We start from the raw sequence: 15,929 nt of genomic DNA on the forward strand, positions 1-15,929 counted from the left end.
ATCCCCTCATAGTAGGAATGGGTAGCACTACTTTAGCCCGTAACTTCATCAACAGTGAAGATTGCAGAAAGAAAATAGACTAATAAAGGAGACATACACATAAATTGTGTAAGAATAGTCCTAAAATTTTAGAGAAGGCAGTATATCTTACTCCATAAGATATAATCACCACCTCATAACAGGTGTGACGATTTCCTATCTACCACGTGTGTAAAAGAGATATGCGCTACTATACACGAGCATTATAACGGCATATCAAAACCTTTCAACACACATGGGATGATACGAAATCGCCCCTGTATATTTTGAAGTGTGTTTTGTCCAAGCAAAACGAACACCTTTTAGCGTCGATCCCCTCAAAGGAGGATACCGGCTCTTCACGAATGTATCTCAAAGGATACAAACGAGGATTTGCATGCAAATACAGATATATACATATGAAATTGACAAAATACAGTATTTAAATTGATGAAAGGGTGAAAAAGATATACCTCCATGCGAAGCAGCAGCGGGACCAACCCCTTCGGTGGACTGGACAGTCGAACGGCCCCGGGGAGCTCGAGATCTACGCGGCGACATGATGAATATATGATCTATATTGAAATCCGACGAGAAAGTTAGGATTTTTGAACATGAAATTGATGAAAATATCACAAAATACACCTGAAACATTGCATGCAGAGTTGAAGTCAAAGAAAGTTGAGATTTCAAAGAAAGAAGGGGAGAAAACTTACTAAATCCGAATGAAATCTACCCAAACAAGAGCTCCACAAAAATCAGAAACGAAGAGGAGAAGAAGAGGCAGAGAACTGGTCGAAAATTTCGAGGAAATCGCTTGAAAATCGCCCAAGAATCGCCCAGAAATCGACGTGAAAAACCCTAAAAAAACCCTAAGTCCGGTTTTATACCCGCTGTCTCACAGCGCGAGACAGCAAACTCTGTCTCGCAGCGCGAGACAACAAACGCTGTCTCCCATCGCGAGACAGCAAACACTGTCTCGTAGCGTGAGACAGCGGACGTTCTCTTAATCAAAAGCCAAATGCAATACAGATGGATACTCCAATAGGTACACGAGTCTAAACTGTTTTCCTACATTCGACAGGCAGTTTCTGGAGAATATTATTCTGAATATTCTTAAGGATAACATGACGAACTCTCGAGGGACATACAAGTATCAATTTGGTGACAAAAGTCAAAGAGATACCAGCTTCGATTCAAGATCTCGATAACGGTCGAGCGATAAATGCAGTACCGGAAGAGTATTAGCTATTCTACAAAGAATTGAATAGGCTAAAGGATGAAGAGATCAAGAGCCGAAGCCATTTTATGGATTCTTCTACACGATCTACTCAACCAAGCATTGAAGGGATCGTAAGTAAAATCTATCTTATCCAAAGTATCCCAGACTCCTCTATAAAAGAATGAGTCTGGAATACTTTGGAGGGGGTATCTGTAGGCGTCAAAAAATGCTAATAGATATCCAAACATAGAGAAGATCACTCAAAAAATCACAAGAGTTGATCGCATACTGTTTTAGAAAAATCAAAACAGTATTCCGTATTAATTTGGTCGTTTGTTGTGTTTTTTCAGTTATGTACCCCAGAGGCTATAAATACCCCCCTAGGGTCACTACTGACGAGGATCGAGCATTTTATCGAGCGATTCAGAGCAGAGAAAGCAGACAAAACAGTTCTTAGTGTGATTCCTTGAGATTCGAGCTTTGACTTGATCTTAAGAAGAACGATCGTCTTACTTTGATAAGATCTTCGTTTCAAATTCTCACTTCGATAAACGAAGAAAGAATCATTATACCCCTCACGATCTGTGATTTGGTGGTCCACGAGTCAAAGCGCTCCCGGCACAGGCAAAGTCCCACAAAACAAGAATCGATAAACGATCTTCTTGTGTTATTTTCTCAAGAGTTGTAATTTTCACTTTGTTGTGTAAAAGAAGTCTTATAAAAAGACTATCTATTTCGAATTTGTTGTAATCGATCGAAGATATAATGAATTCCATAACAAAATCAACTTTTGACGAAAACATGGATGGCACGCCCCCCAGGGCTTCCAGGATGTTAATGGAAAGGTTATTATGGTAGGTTTGGAGGATGAATTCCTCCGTGACCGAATCTTGGTAATTCATCACCTTGTTGCAGAAGCGTTTAACAAATCTGTTAACTGACCCCCCGTCGTTTTGCTTTTCATCCAAAAGGGCTCCGATCGACACTTCGGTATCATCGTCGAAGAAGTTGTTGACGAACGAGCTCTCTATGTCATCCCAGCTGTTGATACTTCCTAGATTGAGATGGCAGTACCAATCAAAGGTAGCTCCGCGAAGGGTGCCAACAAATGACTGGACCATCAAGGATTCATTGCTAGAGATCACACCCAGGTGGGACTTAAAGTAAATTAGGTGCTGAGTGGCTGAGCCCTTTCCGTCGAACGACACGAAGTTAATTAGATTGAACTTCGTCGGATATGGGATTGACTCCCACTCTCTTGGGTAGGGACATGGAATACCCTTTTTTCTTACTTCTTGAGCGGACATTAAGGCATTGACCTTATTCTCCAGCTCTTTCATCATCTTATCCTCACCCATATTCTTCTTTGGGGATTTCGAGGAGGAATAACTGGACCACCCCCAGCGTTATCATCCTCAGTGGGACCACCCTTAGCATTTTAGTCAACATGAGGGGTATCAGCGTTGATATTTTCTTCAACGTCTGAATCACTATCTTCTTGATTGGTAGCATTACGATGGCTAGATTTACCAATGTAATTTGATAAGGCTTGAATCTATTGATCATGAAGTTCCCTTATCTGTTGCACAGTCATTTCCATTTCGAATTTGAAATTCTCTTTCTGCTTGGACAGAGCTTCTTCGATGATTTTGGTCATTTGTTCAGCATTGATCATGAACGCCTCACGAGATTGTCTTGTGTTGGACACCTTATTGTCGGAAGCGATCGCGGAGTGGCGTCTGACGTTTCCTCCTTCGAGGAGTATCCTCTATCTGGTCTAGGTCGTCTAGTTCCTGACCGTAACCAAGTGATGTCCTGAGATGCCTCCGAGAAAGAGTCAGGGTTATAACGCCTTGGCGATTTTCTTTTATTGGCCACATTGATGGTAACTTCTGGAAGCTCGTCATCATGACTGGCAGATTTTTTCTTGTAGAAGCGTCTTGATTTAGATTGGGACACTCCGATGGAGATTCTTTTAAATACCGAGACCCTCAGTGAAGCGGTCCTGGAGCAACTACATTCTGATAATACTACCCTGATAAGCTTGGTGCACGAATAATGAGAATCCGTTTCTCGGGTACTTCTCTTTCAAGTCTTATTCGTACCCCAGCCCGATAGTACAACTCATCGGTATGATTACCGGAGCAACCTATCGTGTGCTGGCATGACTCCCCGGGTATAATATCATCGTCTTCTGACGAACATGCTTCCTTTTAGGGATATAATACCTCGTTGGCATTCTCAAGAGTCACGGGTTTGGAACCACGCCTTCATGAGTGTAGGGCCCCATTAGGCTCTTAGACTTCAACACGTAATCCGAGGCGAGCAGTTACAGGTGCTTTCTCAACATGAGAGGTCTTTGACTTGTTGGGAGGACGTGAACAACCCCCAGTCTGACGAATTGCTCTGGGTTCATTCACCGGACCCAAGCGCTCTTTAACCCGGAATTTGCCTCAAACCTCGTGCGAAGGAATAAGATGATCTGTGATCTTCATCTTGAATCGAGACAAGTCCATGCTGTCGTGGGGATCTGTATCTGTAAAATTTCTGATTTCCCGAAATGGGGGTATCATAAGAATAGCTTATTACAAACTAATGAATCAAAATTACAATAGAAGTGGAGGGAATACCTTCCTTGTTTAACGTGGGGTCTTTAGTAGCGATAGGACGCATCCCTCGGTTCTCGTGTCGAGTTTGCTTCCCTTGGACGATCCGATCGAAGTTGCGGAGAAGCTTCAGTACGTAGTAGAAGCTTGTGATGATCGAGTTCAACTATACCCAAGGCCAAACGGGGGGCTTGTGCTTGTCGACAGACTGCTTGGAGAGAGCTACCATGCAAGAGCTTGCAAAGAGCCTAAGAGCCTCAAGTCTGAGAGTTCAGACGAGTCTGCAAAGAGCTACTATGCAAGAGTCTGCGAAGAGCTTGAGAGCCTCAAGTCTGAGAGTTCAGACGAGTCTCTTCAAATGAGGGAGCCTTTAGCAAATGAGCTAAGATTCAACCTTTGGAAAATTAGCCAGCCAAGCCAGCAGCAGCTAATCAACCCCTTTCACGTTAGCTGAAAGTGGCTTTAAATAGGTAAGGGATGGCATGGGTTATCCCTTGATTTGTAAGATTTGACCACTAGTAGGGGTGAGGGAGCCAGCCGCCCTAGCTGTGGGATGTGACCACTTAGGGGGTCCTGTCAGCCGCCCTATTCTTGCTAGGTAAGGAGCGCCATGCTTTCTCCCTTGATTCGTGGGATTTGACCACTGATGTGACTATTCCCATACTCCAAGTGGGCAGCTGACAATGATGGCCGGTTTCTAGTTGTTAGATGAGCTTAGTCCGCGTAGGCGAGGTGCAGGCTGTTAGGCGAGCTTGGTCTTCAGGCAAGTTCGAATTTTCGTGCTGGCGAGTCGACCAAACAGGTAAGCTTCGAGCTGTCAGGCGAGGCTGTGCAGGCGAAGTTGTGCAGGTGAAGCTATACAGGCGAGCTGTGCAGGCGAATCTCATTCAGGCGAGCTTCAATACTATTAGGCGAGCTCTATCCTTGCTGACGGACTTCTTTGCAGGTGAGCTTCAGCCTTTAGGCGAGCTACTGAACATGCTTCGAAGAATAGGCCATAACTTTAAAACCGTAAGTCAGAATTGGACGAATTATATATAAAAATCGACTATCTCGACGAGATGGAGCCGACCAAGACCACTCCATAGGGTTTGGTTTTCTCCTGTCCGTTTCACCAAATTCCTTCCGGTTTGAGAGATATCAGCATTTTTTCCCTCTTTGCTATTTCGGGCAAAGTTTTAGCAGTTTTGTTCTGAACTTCTTTGATAAGGATTAAAGGCAATTTTTGTTGCCTACAGGCTCCACCGGAGGTGTGTGATTCATCAGGACAGGAACAAGGGTTGTCGGAGACTAAAAAATGACCGCGGGAGGTTAACCAGGTGCAAGGCAAACTAAGCTGGTTCGGACTTGGCGTGAGCCACCATTTGGTGGCTAGGCCTTGGCCGAGCCAGCATTTGGTGGCTTGGTTTTCGCCTAGCCAGCAAATTGTGGTTCGCTTTTTCTGATAATTTCGGGCGATGTTCGAGTTGTTTTCGATGCCGTTTTGGACTTTGGCCTCCAGACTTGATGTATTTTGATGGTTTCTTGACCACCTCTTCCCTCTGTAACTTCTGTGCTTCCTGCATAAGAATTCGCGCGTGCCCGAGTAGTGCATGATGATTTTGGATGTGTTCCTCAAGAGTCGAACGGGTCCTTTTGATGCGGATCCATTAATCAGTTGATGGTCTGGAGGAACCATTTGGTTGCTGTTGAGGTGCTTGACGCTTCCTGGATTTCAGATCCGCCTCATAACGGATCCCGTCAACTGGCTCTAGGGCTTTGGCTAGTTGACGTACGAGGCATTGCCGTTGTCTTTAACGAGCCCTTTTCGACGGAACCTGCATGCCTTCAGAAGTTAACCCATTGATTGATAAGGAGTTCAAATCAACGGATCTGGCTTCGTTGGATGCCGGAAGGGTGTTGCAAGGGGCAACTACAGCAGCAACAGGGAGATGATCATCATCTTGGGTCTTCAGATCTAAAGACCAGCGAACCTTCCTTGAGGAGGAGATCCTCTTGCGCTTGTGAGGGGAGGAGGATCTGGAGGAGGAAGACATGTACTCCTCATACTTTTGCTGGTTGATCTCGTACTCGACCTCCGTATCAATCGAGATCAAGATCCTTGGTTGTGACACCATAGCTTGTGTAGAGAGGTTGTCGGCTCCCACTGTGGTCACCAGCGTGTTAGCGTTGAAAATTAATTTCTTCATTATCATTGAATCTGTTACAATCGTTTATCGATTACAAATTTAAATAAGAGAAAAGTCGATCTTTTTATAAAATCTTCTTACACAATAAAAAAATAAACAAATACAATCTTCTTAAAACATACGCAATGGACGTTTATCATCTTCTATTTCGCGTGGGATCTTTGCCTGTGTCGGGGACGCGTTAGTCCGTGGACCACCGGGATCAGATCTGGTTGACAGAAAATTTAATTAATGCTCTTGCTTCACAAAGGAAACAATCACAGAAGTGATAATCTCGACCAAGTGAGATTACGACTCTTCTCAAGATCAAAACCAAGTTTGATCCAGAGGAAAGGGGGAATGTGCCACAGATCCTTCGAATAGTTTCCTCTTTATGTTGAAGTTCGCCAAGATCTGCTAGCCCTTCTCTGAAATTCGTGCTCCACTCTTCAATTCGACAGCACCTCACCCTCTAATTTTGGTTCCCTGTAAATGAAGGCCCTAGACTTGTATTTATAGGCTTTGGTTACAGCATTTTAGGATAGGAATTGATGATTTGACCTCATCCATAGTTAATAACCGCTTAAACATGTTTAAGGATAGCTTTAAAATAGTTGGGAGACTCTGGAACAGAAGAATCCTACGAAAACCATCAAAAATTATCAAAAACACGTTTTTAGCATTTCTGGGCATAAGCCACCATCTGGTGGCTAGGAAATGTGCGAGCCACCAAATGGTGGTTCGGCCTTGGGCGAGCCAGTTTATACCGCATCGGATATTTTAGCTCTAACTCTCTCGTCCGATCTCGGAATGAGGTGATTCAAGATATGTTAAAGCTGACGAAACGACATACAACTTTTGTCTTTTTAGCTTCTCTAGAATTAAATCATATCATGACCGAAATCTCAGTTTTTTGTGCGAGCTATCAAGTGGTGGCTCGATACTGTGCGAGCTAGTTTGTATTTTCTTGGGTATTTTAGCTATAACTCTCTCGTCCGATCTCAAAATGAGGTGATTCAAGATGAGTTTGAAAGCTCACGAAAAGATGTACAACTTTTGTCGTTGAGCTACTCCAAAATCAAATCACATCATGGCCGAAATCATAGTTCTTTGTGTAAGCCACCAAACAGCCTCGGCACTGTGCGAGCCGGTTTATACTTTCTCGGGTATTTTGGCTCTAACTCTCTTGTACAATCTCAGAATAAGGTGATTCAAGATGTGTTAGAAAGATGACAAAATGACCTATAACGTTTGTATTAATCCTTTCCAGAATCAAATCGTACTATAGCCAAAATCTTAGTTCTTTATGCGAGCCACCAAATGGTGGCTCGGCCTTGGGCGAGTCAGTTTGTACTGCATCGGGTATTTTGATTATAACTCTCTCGTCCAGTCTCTGAATGAGGTGATTCAAGATGATTTGGAAATCTAAGGAAAAAACCTATAACGTTTGATTTTGAGATTCTCCAAAATCAAATCACATTAAGGCCAAAATCTTAGTTCTTTGTGCGAGCCACCAAATGGTGGCTCGGCACTCTACGAGCCAATTTGTACCGCCTCGGGTATTTTAGTTCTAACTCACTCGTCCAGTCTTGGAATGAGATGATTCAAGACGTGTTGGAAAGATAATGAAAATACCTACAACTTTTGTCTTTTGAGCTTCTCCATAATTAAACCGCATCATGGCCAAAATCTCAGTTCTTTGTGCGATCCACCAAATGGTGGCTCAACACTGTGCGAGCCAGTTTGTACTTCCTCGGGTATTTTGGCCTAACTCTCTGTAGATACAAAAAAAAGTTATTATATGAACAAGCCCTATAAACAAAATTTAATGCGAGGCTGATAATACCTCATAAAAGTCAAAACTAATGTGAGGGATATTACCTCATACAAATCAAAATAAATGTGAGGTGTAGTACCTCACATAAATGAAAATTAAGTTGAGGATAACAGCAGTACCTCATACAAATTGAAATTAATGTGAGGTGTAGTACCTCGTATAAATGAAAATTAAGTTGAGGATGACAGCACCTCATGTAAATTTGAAAGTCATGTGATCATAAGCCTTAGCTATAAAGTCTAATTCGAGGATACCCACCCTCATACGAACCTTATTTCAACTTAAAGGGATAAGGGCTCTCCATTTACACTTATTTTAGAAACATGAAAGATTAGCAGATAGACATTTGAGAAATGAAAAGCAAAGAAAATGTTCGTTATGATAAACGAACGCAACAATCTTGATAAGGAAGTTTCGATGAGGAAGTTACGGTAACTCCCCCACCAATCCATTTTAAACACCTGGCGATAACTTCCCCTTGGTCTTACCTATAAATTGAGACCTCGTTTGCCATTCAAAAAGGGGGAAAGGGGGAAAAGAGAAAAATAATAAAAAGAAATGACAGAAAAGATAGAGAAAAGACTGATAGATTGAAAAGAAGGAGAGACTTAGAATTTGAAACAATAACGACAAGGACCTCTGCATTATTTATTTTTGAAAGGGTGGAGGGCTCCAGAACATTGTCTAGAGACCCAAGATCCCATCTTCTTTTTCTTTAATTTTATAATACATTAAAAAGATAATAAAATTGATATCTCTCTACATTTGATTCTTGATTTCTATTTAATTCTTTGCTTTCTACTAATCAGGGGTTTCTTTCAACAAGAGTAATTAACAGAAAGAAATAAATTTCTAGAAGCATGCACCTCCTAAATATTTTTTTTACAAACAGAGTGATACTAATATGTATCGGAGTAAATATTTAGAGATTGCTCTACTCTTCTTGAGATTGGTGTTACGGCTTGGTCAAGAAGAGATTAGCCTACTCAAATATTATTATTTCTCTGATGGATAATAACATCATTTTGAATTTCTTTTACAAACTATACACGCTGGGTATTCTGACGCATACAAAATTTTTGGCGACCACAGTGGGAGCATGTTTTTCCCCTCATCTTTTAGAAAGCAAATATTAGATGATATCTTGTGAATAAAGCATTAAAAAAAATTTATGCACAAAGCACTAAAACATTATATCTGCATTCATTGTTCACAGGTAAAATGGCAAGTCATGCGAGCAACTCAAATGTTAATGGCACAAGTCAAAATTTTGTTTCCGCGCAAATTGGTGCATTGTGGGTGCTAGTCCCTGTGGAGATGGCTACAGCGGAAAACATTCCACGATCAACACCATGCCATGTCCTACAACCTGAATATTTATTCACCCAATGCATGCTGACGCGGACAATGATGGCTTTACTCCTGTGGTGACTAAGGCTATGAAGAAAAGGATCAGGAAATCACCCTCAGTCTAAGTTCATGTCCCTAATACTCAAAAGCTTAATGCAAACAGGAGGAGTGCCCTGGTATTATTATCTGTGAGTATCCTAAAGATGTCCTTAACAATGAGGAAAAACCACCCACCTTTCATGGTGTAAAGGGTAAGGGAGTGATGGAAGAAAACATGGATTCCTCTTCAGTTGAAATGAGGCGCTATGTTGCTCAAAGACGTTTCCCTCATATTGGATGCTTGAGAGATATAGAGGCATTTAGAGAAAATTCTTATGATAAGGAATTCCCTCCTCTTCAATTGCCCAAACCTCAACAACCAAAAGGCTCTATCAAGAAGGAAAGTTTTTTTAGAACACCAAGTAGGGTAGTGCTTGCCCCAGTGCAACAAGTTCAAGTTAATGACCCATCAAGGGAGACGTCAAAGCAATATTATACAAGCCCCTCTGTTGTTCGCCTAGGAAGGCCTAAAGTGAGGGATCACCAAAATGATGCTTCTCGTTCTTGGCACTATCAATTCTATTCGTGTAAACCAATGAGCTATGAATCTAAATATGATTCAACCTTATCTTCTCGGAGCAAAATGTTGGAGTCAAATGAAGATTACTTGGAATTAAGACAATCTCCTCGATATCATTCTGCTGAACCAACTGATTATAAGACTGGAGGACGATACTTCTTCAGACATCATATGCAACGTGTTATACCTCAAAGAAATGAAAGGGAAGATACTCCTATTTATAAATATTATGAAAGCACCTACCATCAATGTCAGTATTATCAACAACCAACCCATTATTACGAACCAGCATTAACCCCAGGAGGCAGGAGGGCGTCATGTAGTAACACGACGATTGACGGCTAGGGAGTATCGACTGCGTTTATAAGATAGGGTAGGTCATGATCTTTCCTCTGAAGATGGAAGGCGAGTTCGTTGGTTACATGAGCACTTATGTGAAATCAACACGGTGCCTGATTTGAAAAATCCTCACCCTAGTCATGTCATGAATGTCATGCCTGTTAGTGTGACTGATGATGAAGATATGTATTTTAAAAGGAGGTGTACTATTATACCGAAACATCAACCTATGACGACAAGTCAGTCTAGGTCACAATCTGTATCTCTTGAAGTTGAAAATAATGACAATGAATCATCTGCTTCTTCTTATTCTTGTTCTCAATCTAATGATACCATTGGTAGTGTAGAAAAAGAATATGAACCTAATTTATTAGGCACAGAACAATTTTTGACAACTGATGAAATGTCCCTTGATGATAAATTGATACAACTTCAAAGAGAGCTCCAACATAAAGAAGAAGAAATTGCTCAACTTAGAGCACAAACCTTTGCGAATCCTTCCACTTCAACAAATAACGATTCAGATGTTCAACATCACCCAACTGTAGTTTCACTTGATACAGTACAAAGGCTCATCACCGAAGGGGTCAGGGCACAGTTAATGCAAAATCAGTATGCAATGAGACCGGTCTATACAAAGCCTTATCCTGCTGAGATTGACATGATTCCCTTCCCTGCAAATTATCGGCAACCTCAATTCACCAAATTCAATGGAAATGGTTCACCACATGAGCACATCGCTCACTTTCTAGTAGCATGTCAAGATACCGCTCATAATGGGGCTCTCCTGTTAAGACAGTTTGTTCAAACACTTTTAGGTCCTGCATTCACTAGGTATAGTAAACTTCTGCTTGTATCAATAAGAAATTGGGAGCATATGCAAGAAGCCTTCTTACAACGCTTCTATAATACTCAAAGGACTATGGGCATCACTGAATTAACTTAGACAGAACAAGCCCATAATGAGAGGGCATCTGATTTTATTAACAGATGGAGAGATTTGAGTCTCCATTGTCCTCAGCCAATCACAGAACCAGAGACTGTAAGGATGTGCATGAACAATCTTCAACCAGAAATGGTAGTTCATCTTCAAGGTGTGTGGCCTATGACTTTTGAAGAGTTGCCATCTAAGTCAACTGATATAGAAATTTATCTCAATTAGTTAAATCGTCGCTCAGACAAAGGGCACCATAAATTTTTTGAACATGGGCTAGACAAAGGAAAGAGAGATTGCACCCGTGATAAGAATAAGCATTTGATGAAGACATCTGTGACAACACAATATACAAAAGTTTGACCAAATGAGGCCAATGTCCAGTCGAAGAATTTAAAGTTTAATAGTGTTGGGAAGCCAAAAAGTTTGAAAGATAGACTTAAAAGGGAGTATTCCTTTCCCAAAGAAGTGGTTGTGGATTTCTTTAAGGGATTAACCGAGATGAAGCTGGTACAATTGCCTGAACCTCGCCAAGTAAATGAAAATAATAAGAGGCACGATTATGGACGATATTGTAAGTATCATCGTATGCCAGGACACACTTTAGAAGAATATTTTGTTTTTAAAGATAAAGCTCAAGAAATGATTGATGATGGAACCATTGATCCTGCATTGCTTAAAAATTTTAAGAAAGGAGGACAATCCGCCAATATAGTGTCTATTAGTCAAGTAGATGAAAAGGCTTTGCCTAGGTGCATAGACACTTTAACATTATCGTTATATGCAGTGCCTTATGTACCACCATTATATCGCCCTATGGAAGATTCATCATTACTAATGACTCCCTCAAAGGTGCCACGTCATGTAATCCATATGATAGAGTTGTGGTCACCTTCAACTCCACCGACTATAATGGAGAGGAAAAGTAGGACTCCAACACCATTTCCTATCCTCACATGCTCAGTAAAACAATCTCCACCATCCCACATAAAGAAGCGTCTGTTTGTTGAGGATACAGAATTTAGTATGGCAATGCCGGTTTTAATACCAACGCAAGACTCGGCCTTACCAGAAATCCTGTTGCCTACAATAGATGATGATGATTCAATGTCAGAACCTGAGCAACTCTATACTAATCAAGCCAGGCCTTATGTCAGCAAGAAACAAAAAAGGAGATAGGCTTTTAAAGAAAGGGTTAAAGCTGCGAGGAACAACCCTATACCAACGGGGACAACTCGACCTCCGCTTTCCAAAAAGAAAAGAACTCCTAAATACAAAATACTTCGTAAAGTGATGCCAAAGGAGGAAATTGAGGGATTCATTGCAAGGATTTCTCGTGAACTTTACATTAATAAGCCTCAAGTGGTGGATAATAATAACCCTTGGGCAAATGATTTACATTGCAATATTGTTGAAGTTGTGGAAGGAGATGATGGACCATTGTGCTTCCTAGAAGAAACTCCTAAGGTTAATATTACCACTCGTTCTGGATTTCATACAAAAGAGATCCATCCTCCTCCTGTTGAGTACATAATGCCTCGCAACAAAAAATCTCAACCTCCTGATAATGTAACTCCAAATGTGGCAGGTCCTTCTGAGACTGTCAAATACAATGTACTTGCACATCTAAAGAAAATACCATCAATTCTTAGTGTGTATAATGCTTTGTGTTTGTCTTCTGATTTGCGAAAGACATTTGTTACCGAAATGCAATTTCCTGATGACTATAGGGTACAAGTAGCTAATGTGGATATAAATCCACTCGAAGTCTTAAATATTGAATTCACTGATGAAGACCTTCTGTTGGGCTCAATGCTTCATAATCGACCTTGCATACATTCGACGTTTGTCGTTCATAAAGATGGAATTGAGATTGATCCAGCAAAGACAAAGGCTATCATTGAGATGCCACAACCACGAAACCTACATGAGCTGAAAAGTCTTCAAGGGCGACTTACATACATTTGACGTTTCATTACTAATTTAGCCGGTAGGTGCCAACCATTTACAAGACTAATGAAAAAAGACGTTTCTTTTGAATGGAATAATGCATGTCAAAATGCTTTTGAAAGTATAAAAAAATATTTGATGTGCCCACCTGTGCTAGGAGTCCCCATTAAAGGGCGACCTCTAATATTATATACGGTTGCATTACCCATGTCTTTGGGGATATTATTGGCCCAAGTTAATGATGAGGGAAAGGAAATTGCTTTGTATTATCTGAGCCGTATGCTGGGGGCAGAACAGAACTATCCGGGTACAGAAAAATATGTTTGGCCTTAGTTTTTGCAGCCCAGAAACTTAGACATTATATGTTAGAGCATACTATTCACTTGGTATCTCGGGCAGATCCTCTCAAATATATTCTTGGAAAATTAGTTTTATCATGTCGCTTAGCAAAATGGGCAATGTTTTTGACTCAATTTGATATTGTCTATGTACCACAAAAAGCTGTTAAAGGGCAGGCTTTAGTAGATTTTCTAGCCACTCAAGCTTCGCCAGGACAAAAAGAGATTGAAGATGATCTTTCCGATGATGAAGTTATGACTACCTTCATAGCCCCTTCATAGGTCATGTATTTTGATGGAGCAAGTCAAGGAACGGGGGCAGGAGCTGGAGTTGTATTTGTTACTCCTAAAGGAGAATCTCTACCATACTCTTTTATATTGACTTCAGCATCATCTAATAATGAAGCTGAGTATGAGGCTCTTGTCATTGGTCTCGAATTAGCATTAGACTTACATCTTGATCCATTGGTAGTCTATGGTGATTCACAACTTGTTATACATCAACTGAATGGAAAATATGCTGTCAAAAAGAAGGAATTGATCCTATATTTTCTAAAGGCCCAGGAGTTGATCCATCAATTTCAAGAAATTCAAATTGAACATGTTCCCCGATCTTATAATCATAGAGTGGATGCTCTAGCAAGCCTTGCGGCTTCATTGGCTATTTATCCGAACACTACACTCCAAATAAATGTTGAAACAAGGCGGGTACTATCATCGATACTTTAAGAGTCACCACAAGAGACATTAACATCCTCGGCTATTTCGGCTTACATTAACGAGGAAACAGATTGGCAAAGACCCTTACTGGATTATCTCAACCATGGAATTCTTCCTGTAGATAATCACCAGAGACAACAAATAAAGAAGCGTGCTATACATTATACTTGCATTGAGGGGATCCTCTTTAGGCGATCTATGCTTCTTTGATGTTTACTTGAAAATGAAGCTATGAATGCTTTGAAAGAAATACATGCTGGGGTATGTGGAGCTCATCAATCGGGACAAAGGCTTTACCATCAACTCAAACATCTAGGATATTACTGGCCTACAATGGATCGAGATGCAATGCAATTTGCTAAGAGATGTCATGTTTGTCAAATTCATACAGATTTTATACATCAACCCCCAGAACCACTCCGTACAACTAATGTATCTTGGCCTTTTGATGCATGGGGATGGACATCGTAGGCCCTATTCATCCTCCATCATCCAAAGGACATAGCTATATCTTGGCTGCAACTGACTATTTTTCTAAGTGGGCAGAAGCTATCCCTCTAAAAGAGACACGAGGTGTAAATGTGGTCAATTTTGTTCGTACTCATTTAATATATCGATTTGGCATACCATCTAGAATTATATCTGACAATGGAACTCCATTCAAAAATCAGGATATGCAGAGACTTTGTGCAAAATTTCATATTAAACATTACTTTTCATCAGCCTATAATGCCATATTAAATATTATTTTTCATCAACCTATAATGCAGCTGCCAATGGTCAAGCCGAGGCATTCAATAAGACATTATGCAAATTACTGCTGAAAGTGGTCTCCCATAATAAACGAGAATGGCATGAGCGGCTTATGGAGAGTTTATGGGCATATCGTACTACTATTCGAACACCTACAAGCTCAACATCTTATGCATTGGTCTTCGGAGGTGAGGCCGTACTTCCACTTGAAGTACAGATCTCATCTTATAGAGTTGCAATCCATGAAGGACTTTCAGAGGATGAAGCACTAAAGGCTCGACTAGAAGAATTGGATGGTTTAGAGGATAAGCGCTTAAGAGCAAAACAAATTTCGAAGATATATCAGGCTTGTATTTCACGAGCTTTTGATAAAAAAAGTTCATCATAGATCCTTCAAGGTTAGCGATTTAGTATTGGTTGTTGTTCGTCCTATGATTATCACAAGGCGAATAAAAAGTAAATTTGAGCCAAAATGGGAAGGCCCTTTCATAGTACAAGAGGTTTATTCTAACGGGGCCTATAACGTAATTTCACCTGATGGATAGTACTCTCCTCCCCTAATAAATGCAAAATTTCTAAAACGATATTATGCCTAAAGAGGCATAACACTCCAAACTTTTACGAGTATAAAATTTTAAGACACTCTAAACTTTTACGAGTATAAACTATAAGACACTCTAACTTTTAAGAGTATAAATTGAAAGAAACTCTAAGCTCTAAGAGTATAAACAATGAGTAAAGCTATCAGGTAGGCATGGTCTACACAAGGATAAAAAAACTATTCTCTTTCTACATTAATATGGCTCTCCTTTGGTATTTCAGTGATAACTTTTTACAGAAAACTTCAATTCAAGTAAAGTAATGTTTATACAAAACTAGACTCAAAATATGATCTATCATTGCAGACGAGAGGTCATTTGGAGCCTTCTGGACAAAGTTATGACCAAAACAAATACAAACTTATGTGCAGTCTAGGGCAGGCCGAAAATACAGATTGAAATCAATGCTCTTGCATCATCTCGATTTAGAAGGAAAAAAAAAGTCTTCAACAGCCTCCAAACTCTAAGAGGATAAA

The 15,929-nt window shown here is 40.6% G+C and overlaps 1 protein-coding gene across 1 annotated transcript; it reads left to right on the forward strand.

Moving 5' to 3' along the window:
* Positions 14,554 to 15,242, forward strand: LOC109841733 (protein NYNRIN-like). Its single transcript, XM_020410678.1, has 2 exons — positions 14,554 to 14,788; positions 14,872 to 15,242. Exons 1-2 carry the CDS (start codon positions 14,554 to 14,556, stop codon positions 15,240 to 15,242), a joined length of 606 nt encoding a protein of 201 aa, XP_020266267.1.

The sequence above is a fragment of the Asparagus officinalis genome, chromosome 5, assembly GCF_001876935.1.
Source record: "Asparagus officinalis chromosome 5, Aspof.V1, whole genome shotgun sequence".
In the NCBI taxonomy this organism is placed as follows: domain Eukaryota; kingdom Viridiplantae; phylum Streptophyta; class Magnoliopsida; order Asparagales; family Asparagaceae; genus Asparagus; species Asparagus officinalis.